Genomic DNA, 21,445 nt, shown 5'->3' with positions numbered 1-21,445 from the left:
TAAGGAAAAACTGAGTTTGTTTTTATTGAGCTAAACTTCAGAGGAATCTTAAATGACAGAAGCTGAAGTAACTGAAGAGATCTTTAGGTTAGCTCTGCTCTAGACAAACTTCAGAGAGAATTCTCTCAGAATGCATCAGGTGACTCTTAGCTGTGGCTTCCACTATCTGTCCAACAGTCAACAAGGCTACAAACACAAGGATTTTCTCAGGACCAAATGTGGCAGTACAGAGAACTGAGCTATTATTATATATCTCATTTCATTATAAATGAAATGCTATTTCAGCTGTTAAATCTGTTTCTGGTGAAAGAGCCAGGAGCTTTGAATTTGTTGATGGTGATGCTGATACAGGGAATTATCAGGAGTCACCAGAAAATCCCATCACAGGGAGATTTGCTAAATAATACTGGAGGATAAAATACAACTGCACATTCAAGCTCTGGGCATAAGATAAAGAATCTTTTTGTAAGTATGCCTTGACTGCCTCATTTTTCCCCAGAACGTGTTATGAATGACTGGCAAGACATGGGGGTTTGTTTTTACTAAATGACTTTTAGACATGTAGGAGAGAGAAAACACATTTTAATTTATACTTTCCCCTGTCATCTTTTCCAAAGGTCTCAGAGGGGAAAAAAAAAATCTTAAATGCATTTTACATTCCTTGATTTCACTGTTAATGTTCACTCTACTGGTGTTAGAACTTTATCATGATGTTTGTTTTTTTCAATATAAGCACAGTTCTAAGTCCTTCCTAGTCCTTTCCAAGCAAATCTATTTTTCTTTCTCCTTTTGCAGAACACCAATATACATCATTTAGATCCTCAAATCACAGCTTTGTACGACTATACCTTGAGGTTCCAAAAAGAGATGCTTACTCTAATGCAGTTTATAGCAATCTCAATCTTTCTAGTCAAGTCTGCAAGATTATTTAAAAGAAGAGCGTGGTCTGTCCACAACGTCAATTAAGTACACAAAACTTTCCCTTCTTCCTGCTTTCAAGTTCTTTACTACTGTTCTGTGGCTTACATGCATGTAATTGAAAACCATTTTGAAAGCCTTACACATTTATATTCTTGTGGGATGATTCATAAAATATTACTACATAAAATAATTCTAGTAAACATAAAAAGTAAGTTGGAATTTATTTCCCCAAGCCTTTTTAAAAGGAAAAAAAAACAATCCTCAAATGTATCAAAACAACTGATACTGAAGTGTATGTAGAAATTAATCTTTTTCATTTCTAACATGAAAACGCCCTTTTTAAATAACTAAAACCACTACCTCTTTACAGTAAAGTTGAACATCTATCATCATTACACTTGGCTCCCACTCCTGTGGTTTGGAGAACACTTCAGGTATTGCAAAACTGTGCATATTAATGGCGATGATGTTGAGATTTTGCTACACAAAAAACCCCCAAGTCTTGCTGACACTGCAATTTTGTCTTAAAGTAAATCCCCTTGATTAACTTTTTTCCCCCCTCCAGCAGGGCTCTTTATTTCCCCAGCTGCCAGTACTAGGATATGCACAATGAACTTCAGCACATGGGCGGTATGCAGAGAAAAAAAAAATTAACAGTACAACCTGCTTATTATAAGCACTGTAAGGGAAGTGTCAGTGCTCTGCACGGTGCAAACTGCAGTCCCCTTACAATGAGGCTTTGTATATAAACAAAATAACTTCATGGAGAAAAGACACTTCAATAGACAGTCTGCTGAACTCTGGAGATTTGTTGGCGATGCCTTGGTAGTCACTGCTTTCTGCTGATAGTCACATACGGCAACACAGAGGCCCAATTTGCCCAAGACGGATGACCGTTAGCACACAGGTTTTACAGTAAAAGGATATGGTTGACTGAGTATCGTTTAATGCAGCTCTCTTCCTTCTGGCTGCAGCACTGCAGAGGGGCAGAAGAGGACAGCCAGTGTAGGATGCTGTATGTATCCATCTGTATGTTCTGAGTTTAATAAAGCCCTTTCTGGTGGTTTCTTCCTCATTCTCTGGATCTTTCCTTGCAGTTCACAAGTAGGAGGTCAATCAGCACACAGCAGGTGACTGCCATCAGTCAGATTCTGACTTCTCATTAGATTTAGAGGATTTATGCTTTCTCTTCTTTTTCTTCTTCTTTTCTTTTTTTTTCTTTTCCTTCTTTCTCTTTTTTTTCTTGTGTTTATCTCTACATTCTGAGGAAGTGGAGCTGCTGCTGTCTTCATCATCCTCATCACTGTCATCATCATCTGAGGTAGAGTCCTCCAGGAGCTGCTTCAGTTGCTGTATCCTGAGTTTAAAAAACGTGAATGAGAATCCTTTCTACCTCTCCTCTACCTCTAATAATTTATTCTAGATTTAACCTGTTTCCTTCCTAGCTTGAGAAATGTAAGCTGCATGCAAAGGGCAGGGGAACACTTCCTCTTTTGCTGAATTACACTCCTGTTACAGTTTTCACAGACTAATACAAGCAACCTCTTTCGAGACAAGCAGATGGGTCTGTTCTCACGGACTTTTCATCCCACGGAATACTGGCTGATATTTATGCGTGCAAAATAATGCAGCAACAGCTATCACCAGACCACCGTAAGAAGTTCTGTGCTTATCCATACACAGATGAATATTGGGATTATTATATTATGAAATTCATTGCCCTGTTGATACAGAGGTGACGTCAGTGAAGCTGACAGAGTAGACTCTACTTCAGATGCAGAGGTATTATTTTTGACAGGCACTCTTCCTTTGAACTTTCATGGACTACTGGCAAATGGGGACAAACTATTTTCTTATTTTACTGTTGTCTTCAGTATCCTCTCTAAGGATTTCTTTTTTTTTTTTTTTAATAAATTAAAAAGAAGCCACACATTCGCAGCAGCTCTGCGGGCTACCTATAGTTTGTTCAGTTATCTCATTGATGCAGTTCAAGAAAGCATTAAAGAACTCTGCGGCTTTGTATATTGAATAATGACCTCACATGAGGAACAACACCAGCTGCCTAGAACTAGCTTCCTAAATCCACCCCTTCATGTCTACTGAAGGCACTCTGATGTGCCAAATTTTAGAAAATGTCAGTGAAAGGAAACAAAACAAAACAAAAAAATCGAACTTTTTTAGGCCTACCAAAACTAAACTCAAATACCTGAATATTACAGCATAAGTGAATATGACTCCTCTTTAAACTTTGGTTTCGAAAAAAACGTAGAAGCCAATAGAATTAAAAAGGTAGGAAGTACTACGGAGTGATTACTGGGAAAGTAGAAATGCATTAATGTCTGCCAACATAAAGTAACTGCCATCAAAAAATGTTCTGAGTTATTTAAGGACAGCTTATATCTAAATTTCACCTATACCTTAGTATCGTGTTATGAAAATGAAAACCAAATTGAAAATGCAGTTTACTACAGAAACACACCTACCTCATTTCTTTTTCATGACGTTTATTTTCCCTTATTATATCGTACATTGGATCTTCATGTGCCTTTAAAGTGGAAAACACAAAACCCAATGTTGGTAAAGAAAAGTATTTATCACCGACTGTTGTATTTCTCTAAAAGTCAAACCGAAGCAAACCAGTGCAAGAGGCTTTTTTCAAAAGATGAAATACATTTAGCAAGCTCTTAATTGACAAGTACACTGTCAGACTTAACGTTGTCAATCTGAACTGTCTTTTTTCCTTTGGGAAAAGCTTACCTAGTTACATCACCAATTAAAGGGACTCTCTTTAACTACACTACCTCTTTCCTTCTCTGATCACAGTTAACTAAGAGAACCCCAAACATATACTATAGGAATAGCTAGACATTGATGTTCAGAATAATGAGCTGTGGCCTTATAGCGTATTTTAAAAACTTGGATACAAAAAAAACAGGAATACAGGAGCAGGGAATATAGGATAAATGGATAATGTAGTTGGAGTTTTCCTAACATGCTACGTGCTACCATTATTGGTTCTTAAAACAGTTGTTTTTAATTTAAACAGGCATTGCAGCAAAAGATTGTTGTGAAGGAAGACGGCCAACAAACTTTGCAGATATTTAAGGTGAGTTCATGCCGTGCAAGAATGCAGCAAAAAGATGGGGTGATCTTTCTGTTGGAAGATTCAGCCAACAAGTTCAACAGAGAGGAGGTATCAGATGCTGACTGGGGGTGCAAATTAAAATGTCAGTAGCAAATGAAAGATGTCGGGAATGCACCATGAGGGGCCTTGGACGTACAGCAAGAGTTTGATGCAGCCTGAGGAAAAATGAAGAACAGAGGCAATCTGGTCATGGGAGTGAGCTAAAAATACTCTTTGCAGTAGCATTCTGATTGGACAGAATAAGTGCAGATTGCATTTTTTAAGGACAGAAATGAGGACATAAGAAACAAAGTGATGAGAGCTAGAAATATGGTTTAACAATGCAGAGCAACAGGAAAAGTTAAAGAGGTCACGCAGAAAGAATCTGCAGAGCTGAGATGTAGCCTCGTGTAGCGAGAGATCAGACTTATAGACAATGACTGGATTACAGACCTAGACAACAGGCTTCATGATGTGGTTGTTCACAGTGAGAGCGGAAGGCTTGAAGCAGCTGTAATGTGGGCAGCTCAAGCTTGACTAAACATATTTTTTGTTACGTTGACATTTTAATCACAGAAATGGAATATAATGGTTGAAACAGGTTCCTGAAGATTTCCAATTTAAATGTAAAAATTACTAATTTTCCTCTTGAAGAGTAGATTTTCTGCAAAGTAGTCAAACATCCAACCACATCTGTAGCTTTTTCTTTATTAGGAGATTTTCGGCATCTATATTATACTAGAGACAGAGGAAAAGTCCTTAATAAAGCATCATCTAACAAGCTTCTCTTCACTTGCAAGATTATGCATCGTCAATGTTAAAAAATACAGGCAATAATACCACAGTATTTGTACTCACTACTCTAAATTGTTCCAATTTCTGATTGCCTTTAATAAAGAATGGGCATTCTTTATCTCCTGTTCTGTGTCCATAGCGTTTACATCTCCAACCTTTAAAGAAAAGAAGTAGCAGTGAATTGCATCTGTAAGCCAGATCAGAAGAACAAAAAAAAAAAGCACATTTACAGAAAATATTTTCATTTTGTTAAAACAAATAAATAAATACAAGTATTACGTTGATAAATGTAATGTCCATAAAATGAATTTTTGCATTTTATTGCAGCCTTCAAGGTACTGGTTGCTTTTATATCAATATGATGCCAATCTACCTGGACCTTGTCATCTCTCCACCAGACATTCTGCCCTCCCCCAGAGTAAACGGATGGCTATATGAAGGTCCAATGACATCTGGAATATTTTCAGCCTTACACTGCATGACTTTGACTTCTTTTCCCAAAGGCATCCAAAGCCCTTTTGTCGGGGCATGGGCCAGGAATTCTCGTGCACTTTCATTGCCTGGTACATCAGGTATGCAGTCTTCTGGTTTTGTTTCATTCTCCTAGGGAAAAAGATAAGGACAATAAAATCACATATATTTTTTTAACTTCATAAAAATTCATACTCCAAGCGTGCAGGCCTTAACTTAATATGGAGCCTATTTCCCCTGCAATATTTCTTTTTCTTGTAACACATAAAGGATACAAAATAACTTACCCTTTTAAAAGCATTAAGTAATTTTCTTTTTCCCTCGCCCTTGAATTTTCCAGTCTGAACTTCACTAAATTATGGCTTAGGTATATGAATTTGGCAAAAGCGACAATCATTATGAATGGAAAGTATTTTACACAAACATTTGAGCACAAGCAATGGAGAAGAATCCTGAAAAGATGTCATGCAAACTGAAAATCTGCTTCACCACAAATTACTTCCCTCTACCTGCACTATTAAATACCGCATTAAGTTTGCGTGCTAAGAGATGATGAAAGAACTGGTATGATCCTATCTGACTCTGGGCATTTCACTCTGGATTCACCAAGTCAAAGAGGCTGGCTTGTAACTGAGGAGCTGAGATTTCCCCTGGAAGCACCTACTTCCCTCTGTAATTTATACAGGTAACGTAGACACTTAAGATAAATGGCTAAAAGACAGGTTGTGTGAAAATCCCTCATAGTGCTCAAAATTTACTGCAATAGATTTACCAACCTTAATTAGCCCCGGGGGAGGCTTCTCATAGCTGGAAAGCAATAGAAATATTGTTACTCTGCAGCTTAGCACAGACAAATAAATTGAGAAATACAGTATTTCAATGGTATAGTGTTAAAACCTTCACCTCACATTTTCCCTTAAATTTGACTTTATCAAGAACCATAGCAGGACACGGATACCCAGATGCAAGCAGCCTGAGGTGTCATATCACCACACACATCTCTTGCAACCATCCTTCAGATTCATATTCTTGGAGGGGGGGAAACAACTACTTTCACCGTACTGCTTTACAGGGATGTGTGGTACATCCAGTTCAGCTTCCGTTAGCACGAATGCACAATTCCCTCCTCTCTTTCTGTAGCACCCCTCCCCAGCATCTCGCTGAACCAAATTTCTTTACTCCAGCCCTGCTGGATCACAGACATACTCAGCTGAAAATGCCTAGTCAGACCATTCCTTACATCTAGTTTTGCCAGCCAAAATGGAAAAGTTTGGCTTATATATTTGGCAATATATATATATTTTTTATATATATTTGGCAATAAATTATTATATAATAATAATTTCATCTTTTTCTCTCTGTGTATTAAACCTAAAGACAGCACCTTACTGACCAAAGTAGCACCTTTCCTGCAGCTTTTCTCTGGAGTTAATGGTAGATATAAAATGTATTAAAATCCAAATAGTGAGCAGGTGCTCCGTAGAGCACAGCAACTGAGAAAGCACATGTGCTTAGGAGTTACAATGCCAAAATGCCAGGAAACTATGAAATGGTCTTTGTAACAATAACTTTATGAGTGCTGTTTAGCGCATTTGATAAGGAAAAGATCTGCACTTCCACTTGGAAAAGAAGAAAATCACGTTCGTGTGAAACTACTGATCTTTTTATTCCATTAAACCCTTTCCAGTAAGCAGCATAAACCTTTCACAGCACCGTGGGCTACTGACGGAGCCACCAGGCAGCTCTGAAACCTTTTTCATCCTTATTACTATTTCTTTTTTAATCCACTCTAGCAGAAACCGGCCGAGCAACTATGCTGCAACTCCCAGGCTTCTAGGAACCTGGAGAAGACCCATCTTTCCCCAAGCAGCCGCCGTAAGGTTGTAATAAATAGAATCATGTTTGTTAATCACATCAGGCCTCAATCTATAACAAGGTGACGGAGGCGGCTTTGCCCCGGAGCCCCCCGCGGGGAACGTTCGTTCGTTTGTTGCCTCCCTCCCACCGGCGACGCCGCCCGGCCCCGCTCCCACCCACACAGCCGGCACAGACCCCCTTATCCATTAAAAATGGGGCACGTTTTTAACACTGGCCCTGGAAAAAAAGCCCCAGACGGCGGCGGGGTGGGCTCAGAGCAGAGCGGGGGCGGTGGGGGGCAGCCGGGGGGGGCAGCCAGCCTTCCACCACCACCCCCGCCCCGCTCCTTACAAGGACTCCAGGTGCTGGAGCTTCCGCAGCTGCTGCGCCTCCTGCCTCTTCCGTTTCCTCTCATGCCGGTCCTGGGTCCTGCCGCCGCTCGCCGCGGGCTCCGGGTGGCTCTTAGGTCGCGCCTGGCTGCCCCTCGCCGCTTCTTCTTCTTCCTCCTCATCCTCCACCCCTTCCTCCTCCTGCCCCCTTCGCGCCCTGTGGGACATCGGCGCGGCGGGCAGAGCCACGGCGGAAGGCGAGGCCGCGGTGGCGGCAGCGGAGACGCCCCCTCCCCTCCCCTCCTCTCCTCTCCTCCCTTCCCCGCCCTCCACCCGCTGCATTTCGGCTTCACTTCCCCTCCCGGCCAAGCGCCGACTTCTTCCGGCGGCGGCGCCTCCCGGGCGGGCAGCGCCCCCTCCGCCCGCCGCCAGGGCAGCCCCTCGTCCCCCGCTCCCGGGCCCGGGCCTGGGCCCGGGCCTGGGCGGGCGGAGCAGCCCCGCTCAGGTCTCCCGCCGCCGCCTCAGGCGGCCCCGCGGCCGTGAGGCCGCGCCTTGCCGCCTAACAGTGCTCCCTGTCGCCCTTCCCGGGTATCTAAAACTCATCTCTGCGGTGTTGCGCTCTCAAAACACCAATGTTTTAGAAAAAAAAAAAAAAAAAAAAAAACAAAAAAACACCTCAGTGCCACAATTATTTACACACGGGGGCTGGGCTGAGGGATGGTATAGATGGGTCAGAGGGAGTATCACAGAATGGTAGGGTTTGGAAGCTCTGGAGATCATCTAGTCCAACGCCCCTGCCACAGCAGGGTCACCTAGAGCAGGTTGCACAGGAACGCACCCAGGCAGGTTTTGAATGTCTCCAGAGATGGAGACTCCACCGCCTCTCTGGGCAGCCTGTTCCAGTGCTCTGCCACCCTCAAAGTAAAGAGGTTTATCCTCGTGTTGAGATGGAATTTCCTGTGTTTCATGTTGTGCCTGTTGCCCCTTGTCCTGTCACTGGGCACCACTGAGAAGCCCCTGGCCCCATCCTCTTGACACCCACCCTTTAGATATTGATAAGCATTGATGAGATCCCCTCTCAGTTTTCTCTTCCCCAGGCTGAACAGACCCAGGTCTCTCAGCCTTTCCTCATAAGAGAGGTGCTCCAGTCCCTTGATCACCTTCGTAGCCCTCCGCTGGACTCTCTCCCCAGTAGTTCCTTGTCTTTCTTGAACTGGGAAGCCCAGAACTGGACACAGTACTCCAGGTGCGGCCTCACCAGGGCAGAGCAGAGGGGGAGGATGACCTCCCTTGACCCATTAGCAATGCTCTTTTTAATGCACCCCAGGAGACCATTGGCCTTGGCCACAGGGGCACATTGCTGGCTCATGGTCAACTTGTTGTGCACCAGGATTCCCGGGTCCCTCTCTGCAAAGCTGCTCTCTAGCAGATCAGCCCCTAACCCATACCAGTGTACGGGGTTATTTCTCCCTAGGTGCAGGACCCTGCACTTGCGCTTGTTGAACTTCATTAGGTTCCTCTCCACCCAACTCTGTAGCCTGCTTAGGTCTCACTGAATGGCAGCACAGCCTTCTGGCATGTCAGCCACTCCTCCCAGTTTTGTGTCATTGGCAAACGTGCTGAGGGTGCACTCTGTCCCCTCATCCAGGTCGCTGATGAATATGTTGAACAAGACTGGACCCATATGGTGGTGGGCCATCCAAGAGGCCTTGGGGAGCAGGCATCCCGGGGTGGAGCAGCAGGCTGAGGGGCTCACCCCCCTCACCAAGGCCTTGGGGACATTTGAGGATGCAGCTGAGGGGTGTCTGGGAGCGGGGAGAATGACCAGGTGGCCATCCTGGTGGTCACAGGCCATGCTTGCCAGAGGCTGAAATGCACGTGGATGGAGGGAGGAGAAGGTCAGGGCCATCTCCTGCAGCACGCAGAAGGCACAGGTTGAGTTTGAGTTGGTTTTTTCTCTTTTTTTAATGGGTGGGTTGGTGCCCGCAGGAAGTACAGGTTGATTATGGGGCAGGATCCAGCCAGAAGCCCAGGGAGGCCTGGCTAGGGCCGTGCTTCTGCAGCCAGAGCTGCCTGACCCATCAAAGGGCAACTGCCTCCTCTTCAGTGTATGAACACCTGAAGGTCAGAGCTGAACCTGACCCCAGGTTTTGCAGTTTCCTACCCCAGCCGTGATCTTTCTGTTGCAGGATGAGGAATGGTGGTTGGTCAGGGCTGGGAAGGCAAAGCATAAATTACTACTTTAGCCTCACACTGAAATTCAAGGGCACGTGAGATTTCTGGCATTGCTTAAGTGCTGAGTGAAACACAAAAAAAAATATACCTTAGACGTTCAGGAACCGAAGGTGATTTTAACTGATCATCTTAGTGCTTCAAAAGTGTGCATCAAAGGCAAAGGATGCTGTTTGCTAGTCAGCAAACTGTGGTTCTAAAGTCCTTCCATCCTACTGTGATAAAAACAGTCATTAAAAAGCTTATAAAAACCAAGGGAAATATCAATTTTAGGCTCTATTTCACAGTATAATATTATTAAACAAGCACTACTTTAATATTTTAGATTCTACTTGGTAAAACATACTTATTTGGGACAAAAGATCACGTGTCTCGTTTGTCACTTGCATTCAGCTAAGTGGCTGCCATTGTAACTTCAGTTTCTGGGACATTGGATTTGTCCAATTAATTCCGTGACAGTCTTTTGCGGGGATTCAGTGCTTATTTCAAGGTTTAAACAAAATAATCTAGCTTTTGCATGTCCTGCCACTAATATATAATATTGATGCAGATTTCTATTTCACACACCAAATTTTGTAGGTTTGCTGGCACTGTGAAGAATGCCACAAAACAACACTCAGCAGCAAAGCGACATAATCTTGCAGATACTCATCTCAAAAAAACCCCAACCTCTGCTCTTCATAAACTAATCCCAACATGTCCATCTGGCTGAGATGTCATGAGATAGCACGTAAGTTGTGAGAAAACCTTTTTCATTCATCCCACGAGTCTATAGTTTGTCTGTGTGTTTTGCTTAGTGGTGGGCCTTTTGGGATTTTTATTAGTAGCCTTTCTCCAGGCCTAATCTGGGAAGAAGAGGCTGAGGAGTTGCTGACATCTCTTGAAATGGCAGATCACAGCAGCTGATCCGAGGTGCAATACTCGCTGAAGTCCTCTTCTCTAAAGGCGCAGCAGCAAAATCAGTTTATTTGCTAATCTGAGTTAAATATCTGTCTGTCTACACTTAGTATGAGGCAAATGGAAGGTAATGTGATTTAAGGTAATCCACTATAGAGCAAGCTAAGCAGATGACTAGATGTTTGCTGGAGGCTAAGAGATCTGCTGCTGTGACACCGCTAGCATGTGGTAATATGTCAAATTGCAATCGGTTCCTTACATGGTCATGCGTCTTCAAGCAACAAGTGAGGAAGGAGAAATATTTTGAGGTGTTGCAATTACATTTAAAACTCTGAAAGAATTTAAGTGAGACATAGTATCATTTTTTCACTCTATTTAGAAAAATGGCAATAGTTACTAAAAGTTAAGTACCAGCTGGGCTGATGCCTGCTAAATAGAGACTTTATTTTGGCAGCAAACTCAAGTGATATAATGGCCTTTTTTAGCCCCCCTTTCATTCCCATGTTATTTTGCTATTTTCAAGTGCCTTTTTACTTCACATTTTCAAACCAACAGAGTAGTCAGAGTCTGGAACAGCTTTCCAGCGCGTTAGGACACTGACAGAAAACATAATTAATTCTAAGATGGAGAGTTTCCAGTTCATGAATGGTATTCTATGGGAGGGATGTGTGCGATAGCAAAAGAGACAGGCGTTCTCCAGACACCCTACCAGTCTCGCTTTCGTACACCTTTGACTGTCCTAGCTTGGCTGAAGTAAGAAGAGTTCTGCCAGTTTGGAGCAGGTAGGGGCCTGGCAGAGGTAGATGACGTCAGATTCAATGACTTCAACCTTTACAGAATAATTGGCACGCATTCAGGGATTCAGCACATAGTTTCAACAGAAGCGTGGGGTTGCAAGTGGAGGCAGAAGGACAGACCATGGTATATTGTCCTCTTCTCACTGTTAAGTCAATGACAGCTTGGCTGCGTTCTTTGCATCCCAGGGGCTTGTATGTCCAGGCCCAAATTTCTGAGCAGATCAGGGCATTTGTGTAATACTCTATACCACAGTAATTTAATGGGGCACAAAGAAGGTAAAATTAGATAGGTACCTAAATCTGTTCAGCCAGTGGTTTAAATGTGTTCTTTCTTTTGTTCGACAAAAGTAATTTTCTAGCGCATTTCCTCATTTGTCTTAGAAATAGACTTTGTCACTGTATTACCCATTTCAGAAGTACCTAGGTGTGAGGTCAGACTTTTTTACCCCCATTTTTAATAGAAGCATATTATTTAAAGCTGTAGGTATCTCCAAAGTTTCTTTTTCCTCCTTTGCTGAGAAAACCCCTGGATTCCTGTGACTGTTGCACACTTACCCAAGGAGATGAATGCTTTCATATCAGTTCTTAGGAAAGATTGAAACAAAATGAATTGTGAAGAAGGAGGGAGTAGAAAAAGTGTAATGGTTATTTTCAGTTCTATTTATTCTGGAGCAAAGATCCTCAGTATCTGTAAATCGTTAAGTCTGTTTTATTTAAAGGGTTTAGATTAGTTGAGGATCTGGTTTGTTGCACTTTGCAAGGTATTTGTTGTATGTTTTTTTTTCCCTTTATTTGAATATAGTGCTTTGGACATTTCAAGCAGTTAATTTTTGGGAAATGTTGTTTTACCGTAAGACCCGACTGTCATGGTGTTGTTATTCCAGCTTCACCAAAACATCTAAGTAGAAACACTGGAATTGCTGTGACAATGTGAGGTATCTGACAGACCTGTATGTTTCATAATATCCGCTATAACTTTATTTTTGTTATGAACAACTGAATGTTTCAAATACAAGCGATAATACCGGGGCCAAATTAATTTACATCTATGTCATCCCATGGGCATCAGCATGCCTGTGAGAGTGTAACCCTGGCGGAATGTCAGCCAATCTGTTTTTCTCCATTTTTGGCTGGCTAGAGCTTTGGGCCAGGATCTGTTTCTGATTATGTGTCAGATATTACGCACAGGAGAGGAATCCAGAACCCATGTTAGGCTCCATGGGAAGTTAAGCACCTCCTAATGGAATCCAGAAGAAGCAGCAGGCTGAACAGAGGACAGTCTAAATCCAGCACGGCCAGCCCACAGCTGCCTGAAGCTAGCCCATAGGAAACCTTCAGAATAGAGTGAGTCTAATATCTGGACCATTTCTGACCTCAGGGAAGGCTACCTCAGAACAGCAGTGGCACTTCTAGCCTCTTGGGAACCTCAGCTGTGAAGAGAGGTGCTTCTCTACAAGAAGAGGTCCTTTCTTGTAGAGAAATAAAAGGTTTTGTTTAAAGTGGAAGTGCTGGCATTTTCTTTTGTATACTAGCTTAACAATTAGAAAATGAGAGACCTGGATTTGGTTCCCTCCTTGATCTAGGTATTCAGTGATGATGGCTTCTGTGTCACCGGGAAAAAATACCCTAACCATCAGCCTAATAGCTATGTTGGTGGGGGACACCTGCCATTCCTATTCCAGTCTTTGGAAGCAGTAGAGAAAAGCATTTGAGATTCATGGGATCAGAAGGACAAGTGTGTTTGAACTTGGCTGTGAGTACACTAAGAAGAGTGCCCATCCCAACACTGGAAATTGTACTTCTTTCTGTAAGATACAAAATCAATGCTCTAAGCAGGGGCCAGAGACCAGTTCTCCCTTGATTAGCACCATTGCTAATGACAATATTATACTCCTACTTCCTGCTTCTCAGATTAATCTTATCTTTACAACAGCACAGCTCAGCAGTGAAAAGTGTTCCTACACACCTGAACCTTTAATATGGTGTTTACTGCCACGCGTCATCACATAAAGGGAGTGAGGGGGCAAATGTCTGAACAAACATGATGGCCACAGCTGCATTTTGTACAGTCCCAATCCTGTCAAGAGTTCAAGACTCTGTAAATGTCTACAGGGACAAGCCTTTTAGGAAACTTGGGCAGAAGAACATCAAAGTTTTGCATCCCAACGAAGCACAGGTGTGAACTAAGCGTTAAACTGTTTGTTTCTGTAAAGACTAGGTTACTACCTAGGGTATTCAAAAATGTGCACTTGCAGAAAAGCTTCACAGCTAAGCAAGGAAGTGTCTTTGGAAATTAGGCAGTTGAGGAAAGCAGAAAGAGCAGTTGAGCAAAGTTATTTGAACTGCAGCTTTAGTTTGAAGTCCCTTCGTAAGACTACATCCTGGTTTACATGCTCAAGTCTTTTTATTGGAACTATCCCAAAGACAGAGAAGCTGGTACTTACAAGAGGAAAGATTGCCTGCCTTCTTGTAAATTCTCTCCTCCAGGCCTCTGGTAGTTGATTGAATGGATGAACTCCCTCTGTCCTTCTGTGGAGATACTGCCGTATTGATCACTTGGAGTTTGTAGTGGTAGTGTCACCCATTCCATCAGAAGTGTAATGCTTACTGTCTCTTCAAGCCACCACTCAGTGAAAATAACATTTGATCTTTCTTCATTATTTTAACTCACTTAAGACTTTAGAGACACGAAACTACTCAATAACTTAAATTTTTCACAAGTTTTTGCCCTTTGCTTTCTGGTCTCTATAAATAAATAAAAACAACTCTATGTAGTCACAGACATTTTGCACTAAGTGCCATTGACATTTTTTCATGAGTGAGACTTTGTTTGATGGGCATGTATTTCTGTAGTACACTATTGATATAGCACCATTATCTCCAGTTATACACTGACATGGTGTCTCTTCTGTTAATAGAATCACAGAATGATCACAGAATGGTAGGGGTTGGAAGGGACCTCTGGATATCATCTAGGCCAGCCCTCCTGTCAGAGCAGGGTCACCTAGAGCAGGTTGCACAGGAACGCGTCCAGGTGGGTTTTGAATGTCTCCAGAGACGGAGACTCCACCACCTCTCTGGGCAGCCTGTTCCAGTGCTCTGCCACCCTCAAAGTAAGGAAGTTCCTCCTCATGTTTAGATGAAACTTCCTGTGTTCAAGTTTGTGCCCATTACCTCTTGTCCTCTCACTGGGCACCACTGAAAAGAGCCTGGCCCCATCCTCCTGACACCCACCCTTTAAGTATTTATAAGCATTGAAAAGATCCCCCCTTGGTTGTCTTTTTTCCAGCCTGAAAAGACCCAAATCCCTCAGCCTTTCTTAGTAAGAGAGATGGTCCAGTCCCCTCATCATCTTTGTAGCCCTTTGCTGTACCCTTTCCAGCAGTTCCCTGTCCTTCTTGAACTGAGGAGCCCAGAACTGGACACAGTACTCCAGGTGCAGCCTAACCACGGCAGAGTAGAGGGGGAGGATGACCTCCCTCGACCTGCTGGCCACACTCTTCTTGATGAATCCCAGGATGCCATTGGCCTTCTTGGCCACAAGGGCACATTGCTGGCTCATGGGCATCCTGTTGTCCACCAGGACTCCCAAGTCTTTTTCCACAGAGCTGCTCTCCAGCAGGTCAGCCCCCAACCTGTACTGGTGCATGGGGTTATTTCTCCCCAGATGCAGCACCCTACACTTGCCCTTGTTGAATTTCATAAGGTTTCTCTCCTTAAAGCCCCAGATATGTCATTATGGAGGCAAAGCTTCATGTAGCCTTCAAGGGACTTTGCCTGAGTAAGGACTGAGCACATTTGGAAACTGTGTGAGTAGTAGGAGCACTCAGATGCTAACAACACATTATATAACAATAGTAGGGAAGGGAGATTTTGGCTGACAACCCTTGGACACTCTGCCAACTTCTTACAAAACATACCATCCTTTGTGGGATCGCTTGTGCCCAAGCTGAGTGGGCAGGACTTTGGTTTCATAAAAAACAGCCAGATGCAATGAAATCCATAATTATCTGTTTATCTGGTTTTGACAGATGAGAGTTTGAGTCAGCATTGCTGCAATTTGAACCCCTTATTAGAGGGATGTTAATTATTCCAGATTGGATGTTCCTCATGTATTAAATCTATATATATACTGTTGCATAACCCCTAATGGTTATAGTCTTACTGTCATCAAAGCTGGCAGGAGTTTTGCTAACGACTTAGTAGGGATCAAGGCTAGATTCTTTGCCTGGTAGCCAGGTTTTTTTCATAGCTGCAGGAAATTCCTCCTTCTGAGTTTTGGCTATATTCTTAAATCAGTGATCAATTTGCGAGAAGTTTCCCCTTGCAAAGGCAGATTCTTTTCCTGAATTTTGCTTCCATAAAATAGTGACTGATAAAACAGTTCCCATTCAAATGATGCCCAGCGTATCAAGTAAAATAGTCAAGTTCAGCTTCAGTGCCAGCATCTGCCCTTGGTATGTCCCCTCCAGGTTGCCAACTTTCCAGTGGAACACTGGTTCAGTTGCCTAAGAAGGCTCCAGTGTTTATTAACGGGTCACAGATACTACAGAAAGAAAGTGATGAAAAATACAATCTGAAAAGTCTGAGGCAAAGATTCTTCATTCTGCTTGCCACCTCTATTAAACAGAAAGATGATTTTCTCTGGTTAAAATAGCTCATCTGTTAGTTCCATGCAAAACAGCTGTTCCCACTTAACCGTAGTTTTTTTCAAAACTATCCAATGTTCGCAGGTCTTTAAGCTTAACATACTTCCCATATGTCAAGTTACTAAGAGCTTCTTTCTAGGTAACTGAAAAGAAATGAATGGAAACTCACAGTTCTAGAGCTTCTTCTTTCCGTGCCTCTCTCAAGAGGGTGATGGAGAAGGACTAGCATAGCAGTGGTACAGCAAAGAAACAAGGGTTAGTTAACTAAGTTGACCCAGGAGTGTCTCTGACGGGAATGAGAAAGGAATTCTGATATCGGGCTGTTGAAACTCCTGCCAAGCACACAAAGATGGTGTTTTCCAATGGTGGGCTAGGAGCCCCTATATTTTTGTTCCATTATGCTAGTTTTGCTATGAATGACATCTAGAAACACTCCCTCACACTTACTTTTGCCTGAAGGTTACTGTCATCTATAGTTATATAGATATAGAAATGGAAGGATAGATATATCATTATAGATATAGAAAACACATTCTTTCCTAGTCCAATGTGCATGGCCTATGCTCCTATATGTCACTTGCGGAGTGTGTAAAAAAAGTCAATTTAGCATCCTCTAATAGGGCATTTTCCTGCCAGCCTTGTGTGGTATTTTTTGGTCATGCTTGAATAAACTAAGAATCAAGAGGTGTTCAGCCCAGTTATAAAATAATTTTAATAATGTACCAGCGATATTGCCAAAACAAGCAGATGTTGGCTACAGGTGATAAGGCTGTGTTAATAAAACATTTGTTAGATTATCTGGAAACTGCAGCTTCAAGGCTGTGGGGAAAAAACCAGGGCATTTTGGGCCTCCCAAAATACAAGATAACAGTGGAGGCCTTGAAAATTCAAGCACAGGGCAATGACAGAGGCGTCAGGACTGTAGATACAAGCCACAAACTGTCAAGCACAGGTCACTAAAGAAAATGAAGCCTTAGAAGTTGAGTCAATCGATTTTGTGGGTTAACAAACAGAACAAAGAACAAGTCTGCAGCATAGGTAAAACCTATAACAAGTAGTAAACTGAGATATAACATGGAACTGTGAGCCAATAAAGAAAGAACAAGTTAACAGACTGTTAGCAAACATACAAAAATGCCTGCAAGCAGACCTAAAATGAGGAGGAAGAAATTCAGAACGTCATTTTCCTCCTTGTAAAGAGGAAGAAGAAATCATAAATATTAGCACTGTAATCATAGTAAAGAATTTGGGATGCTGACAACTTACTATAACCAGCCTTTGCTTTTTCTAAAGAAGACAGGTGTTATTGACTTTTGAGCCCAGTGGAAGCATTAGCGTGATACCAGAGAAAGGCATAGATAATATCAAGTTTGTGTATAGTAGTTTTAATTATATCATTATTGAATGAGCTGCAATAATTGGCTAATTTGGGCTATATGTCTTGGCATGATTGTAACCGGACTCATCATAATTCTTTCATTTGCTAAGACTTTAATTCTTGGCTTTATGTTTATGGAGTGTTTCTTTAGCCCACATAGATTGCACAGGATGTTTGGTCTGGACCCAAACATCAGGACAGATGGATAAAACTTGGCTGGAACAACTGATGGAGAAGGCAGGCAAGAAAGACTGTGACCTGTGCTGCAACAGCCCAGCAAAACAGGAATGGGATCAGAATGCGCCCAGCACTCAGAATGATCTTACCAGCTCTATGCAAACACCTAAAGATGGTTGTGTGATGTGAAAGCACCCGATTTTGTAAGCCTGGGCCTAAACCCATCCTTTAGTACACAGATCAGATGTCTGAAGGAAGTTATTGGATTATTACCCTGCAGTTGCTCCTCAGGTGGACTCTTCTCTGCTAAAAGCAAGTTCAGAAATGCAATTAACATCCTATGAATCCGTGTGAATCTGCTTCTAAAGTGATGTTGAAATCTCTAGTAGAAGTGAAGCGTTGAGTCGATATCTAAATACATGACTCTCCTCTCTCAGGATGCAAAACGTAAATAAAAATTCATGCAAGAGTCACGAAATGCTTACTAACCAGTGGAGATTATTGTGGTGATCTTCTTGCACTGGACCCCTGATAAGCACCCGTTTTAATGCTTACACGCACTAATAAGAACCAGTGAGCGCTGCTCTGTAACACCTATGCACTTTGGGCAGTTCCCAGGGGATTCACAGATTAATATTAATGAAGGAGGGGGAAAAATAACACGGTGTCCTGTTTCCAGTTTGCTCAGGCAGTGGCCGCTGGCAGCGTCAGCGCTGGTATGCAGAGAAGCGACTGACCTGACTTGCCTCTTTTCGGATTACCTCTGCAAATAATCCTTTTACCCAGGAGAGGCAAGTGGTGTGCTGGTTTGAAAATGCAGGCTGGTTTTACATCTGGAAGAACAGATACTCTTACATTTCAGGAAAGTTTGCATAGTTTATTTTGTGCCAAGTTGCTTGCAGAGGAACCGTTTCCTCTCTCCTGCCGACGCATACAGCTTCCAGAAGGCATTTTATAGGCAAAATGCTATAGGCAGGGGATGGGTGGATGTGGGGGTGGAGGGTAGACTGGAGCTTGGATAAAAGCGTTCTGTCTTTCTGGGCAGGAGTCGTAGTCCACACCTAATTTACAAACCGACTTTATTAAGGCAGCTTTGTTTAAAAGAATGTTGGAACAAAACATTATTATTTTTAATTGTAGAGCCATAACAGTTCTAGCAGACAGAGTACAGATCAAGCGTGATAAAACAGGCATGATAAATTAGTTACCCAGTTATGACCATTTGCTTTTCAGACCTTAGTGTCTATGCTGCTTCTTGAGAAGATTTTTAGTCTTCAAGTAAATATGTAATGCTTCTGCCTTCCCTTTTGACTCAGTGAAGAGTCTGTCTGTAGGCAAACTATCAGCAATTTTTGGACTGTATTTGTTTTTAATGCATTTAAGAAAACTAGCCGGATCCTTTTTGCAGGAACCACTCATTTCTGCACAGTTTGAGCAACACAGTTTTGAGATTGTGCATGCTGCATATGAAAGTTCAATGGGACTCACTGTTTTCCAAATTTTGTTTAGCGGAAGGCTGAAGTTTAGCTCACTGGTTTTCTGCCTTTTTTTTTTTTTTTTTGGTGTGCAGTCGCCTAGATCGTTTCCGTTGCAGATGCAAACCCCCACTCATTGGGAATTTAGGTCAATGTGCAACGGGCTTCCTTACCCCTTACCACTTGTGCTCGACCCTAGAGAAACCCACAGACTAAAAACCTGTGGCTTAACCACACGTATCCTTTGTTAGGAATATCCAAGTCTTCCTGCAGCTTAGTATAAGCACTCCGTTGTTTCAAAAACATTCTCTGACTTTGTGGGTACCTGCAGTATATTTAGAATATGCTTTAGCTCATGTGAGTGTTAATAATTTGTTATCCAACACTTTTCCCATTTTGTATCCAGCTACTTATGTTACAATAGGTATGTCACGACCAGGTTTTTTAAATTTTAGCCCCTCCATAGGTGAACTTTTCTGAAAATCCAGTAACTGATACTTATGTTGAAATTTCAGTTTTTCTGAAAAAGTGAGTTTTAACCTCTGTGGTCTCTATTTTCAAGGGTATTTAGGTATGAAAACCCTTTCCTTTTTGTGACATGAGGGTGATGGCATTTTCATATTTAACACATACATATATATGTATAGTCTGATAAATGCATAAGCATTGAATGGAAATCGGTAGCATTTAAATATATAATTGTGAGAAATGGTAGGAAAAACTGGATGCATAAGGTAGTTTTTTTGCAGTTTTACACTGGTACATCTACACCAAGGCTACTTGCTACAATTATTAGTTCGCTTCTACTAGTGTACACACTACAACGGTTGCAATGCAAACACAAAAGAAGGCGAGACCGATGCCTCAAGAGCGTGCAATGTAGGCGTACGCTTTTGGCAGCCAGTTACCTTACCAACAGCAGCAGTGTTGGTGGAAGTCAGCAGTCAGCTGTCATCTATCCTTGAGTTTGGGCTTTTGCAAGTGACAGGTGATAGCACAAGAGGAAATGGCCTCAAGTTGCGCCAGGGGAGGTTTAGACTGGATATTGGGAAAAATTTTTACACTGAAAGGGTTGTCAAGCATTGGAACAGGCTGCCCAGGGAAATGGTTGAGTCGCCATCCCTGGAGGTATTTAAAAGATGGGTAGATGTAGTGCTTAGAGAGATGGTTTAGTGATGGTTTTTGTCAGAGTTAGGTTGATGGTTGGACTAGATGATCCGAAAGGTCCCTTCCAACCTAGGCAAGTCTATGATTCTATGATTCTGTGCTGTCTAACCTGTGTCCATCAAAATGAGCCAGATTTGCTAAATCACTTGGATAATAATTTAGCGTGGCACATTTGGAATGACAGGCTGATAAGCACGAATTAAGACAGCTCTCTTGGTGTATCTCATCATGCTGTGACCTCCAACAGGGGAGCTGCTGAGTACCTGGGGGCAAGTAACACTTTCTCCTGGCACTGAGGGGTCTGGAAGAAGGTACTGGTTGACAGCGTTACCTGCTATTTGTTTGACTTTCACTAGAACATCTGTAGTGGGTGGAGTAGAGATAAACTGAAGATGAATTGGAGTAAGTGAAATTTACCTACAGTATCAGCAATTTAAAGCGTATCCATTTCTTGCATGCTCTGTGCACTTTTGTGTTTACTGCTAAACCACTACCAGTAATAAATCAGAATAAAATCTGCATGTTAAGTAGCCTGTGGAGGTGGCCGATCAATCCAGCATGACTCTCTGTGAAGAGTAAAGAGCTCTGAGTCACGGTATTTATTATGGGCCACCAAGGAAGAAGCCCAAGTCACCTGGATCGCTTCGGTCACCAAAGGCATTTAGGGCCATGTCAGTCCCTCATGAATCACACCATTGACAGTAAATGACACATAATTAAATTATATGTAATTGATAGAATTTATATTAAAATATTTTGGGTACAAAGAGCTACTTCAGATTCCAGGTGCTCTGAATTTATCATGTAGCTGCATAAAATAAAAAAAAAGTATTTGTTCAAAATGCCATTTACTAAAACCAGTACTTAACTGAGAATGTTTTACGGATATAGTTTAGCCATATTTAAGACTTAAACCCAATTTGATACACTCTGCCTCTGTGGTGGTTTGAAAGTATCTGAAAATCTCCATGAACTTTACAGATCTTTAGAAGGAGAAATTAGCGTTGAGTTACAATTGGGGGTTTTATTTTCCTTCCTTGAAATTCAGCAGAGCAGAGAGAGCACTATCCTTCTTTCACATTAGTTGTAACCCAAAACTATTCTCTAAAGAGCTTCTTGGGAGTTTGGAAGAGAGTACATACCAAGGTGAACAGCTGTGGAAAACTGCAGAAAATA

The 21,445-nt window shown here is 42.3% G+C and overlaps 1 protein-coding gene across 1 annotated transcript; it reads right to left on the bottom strand.

The window, feature by feature from the left end:
• RP9 (RP9 pre-mRNA splicing factor) lies at positions 1 to 7,785 on the bottom strand. Its single transcript, XM_063325527.1, has 6 exons — positions 7,520 to 7,785; positions 6,088 to 6,118; positions 5,314 to 5,443; positions 4,904 to 4,995; positions 3,405 to 3,466; positions 1 to 2,278 (listed from the first exon to the last, which is right to left on the bottom strand). Exons 1-6 carry the CDS (start codon positions 7,723 to 7,725, stop codon positions 2,062 to 2,064), a joined length of 738 nt encoding a protein of 245 aa, XP_063181597.1. The 5' UTR covers positions 7,726 to 7,785; the 3' UTR covers positions 1 to 2,061.
• Between the last annotated feature and the right edge of the window lie 13,660 nt (positions 7,786 to 21,445).

Source organism: Chroicocephalus ridibundus, chromosome 2 (genome assembly GCF_963924245.1).
Source record: "Chroicocephalus ridibundus chromosome 2, bChrRid1.1, whole genome shotgun sequence".
In the NCBI taxonomy this organism is placed as follows: Eukaryota; Metazoa; Chordata; class Aves; order Charadriiformes; family Laridae; genus Chroicocephalus; species Chroicocephalus ridibundus.
Note: the sequence above shows the minus strand (reverse complement) of the source record. Positions and strands in the feature narration are given on the sequence as shown.

Excerpts from the sequence above, each read along its gene's own strand:
- RP9 (XM_063325527.1), bottom strand. The coding sequence starts at position 7,725 with ATGTCCCACAGGGCGCGAAGGGGGCAGGAGGAGGAAGGGGTGGAGGAT. Across the intron at positions 6,119-7,519 it reads CTCCAGCACCTGGAGTCCTT|CTATGAGAAGCCTCCCCCGG; the intron begins GTAAGGAGCGGG and ends ATTGCTTTCCAG. Across the intron at positions 2,279-3,404 it reads CGTCATGAAAAAGAAATGAG|GATACAGCAACTGAAGCAGC; the intron begins GTAGGTGTGTTT and ends TTTTAAACTCAG.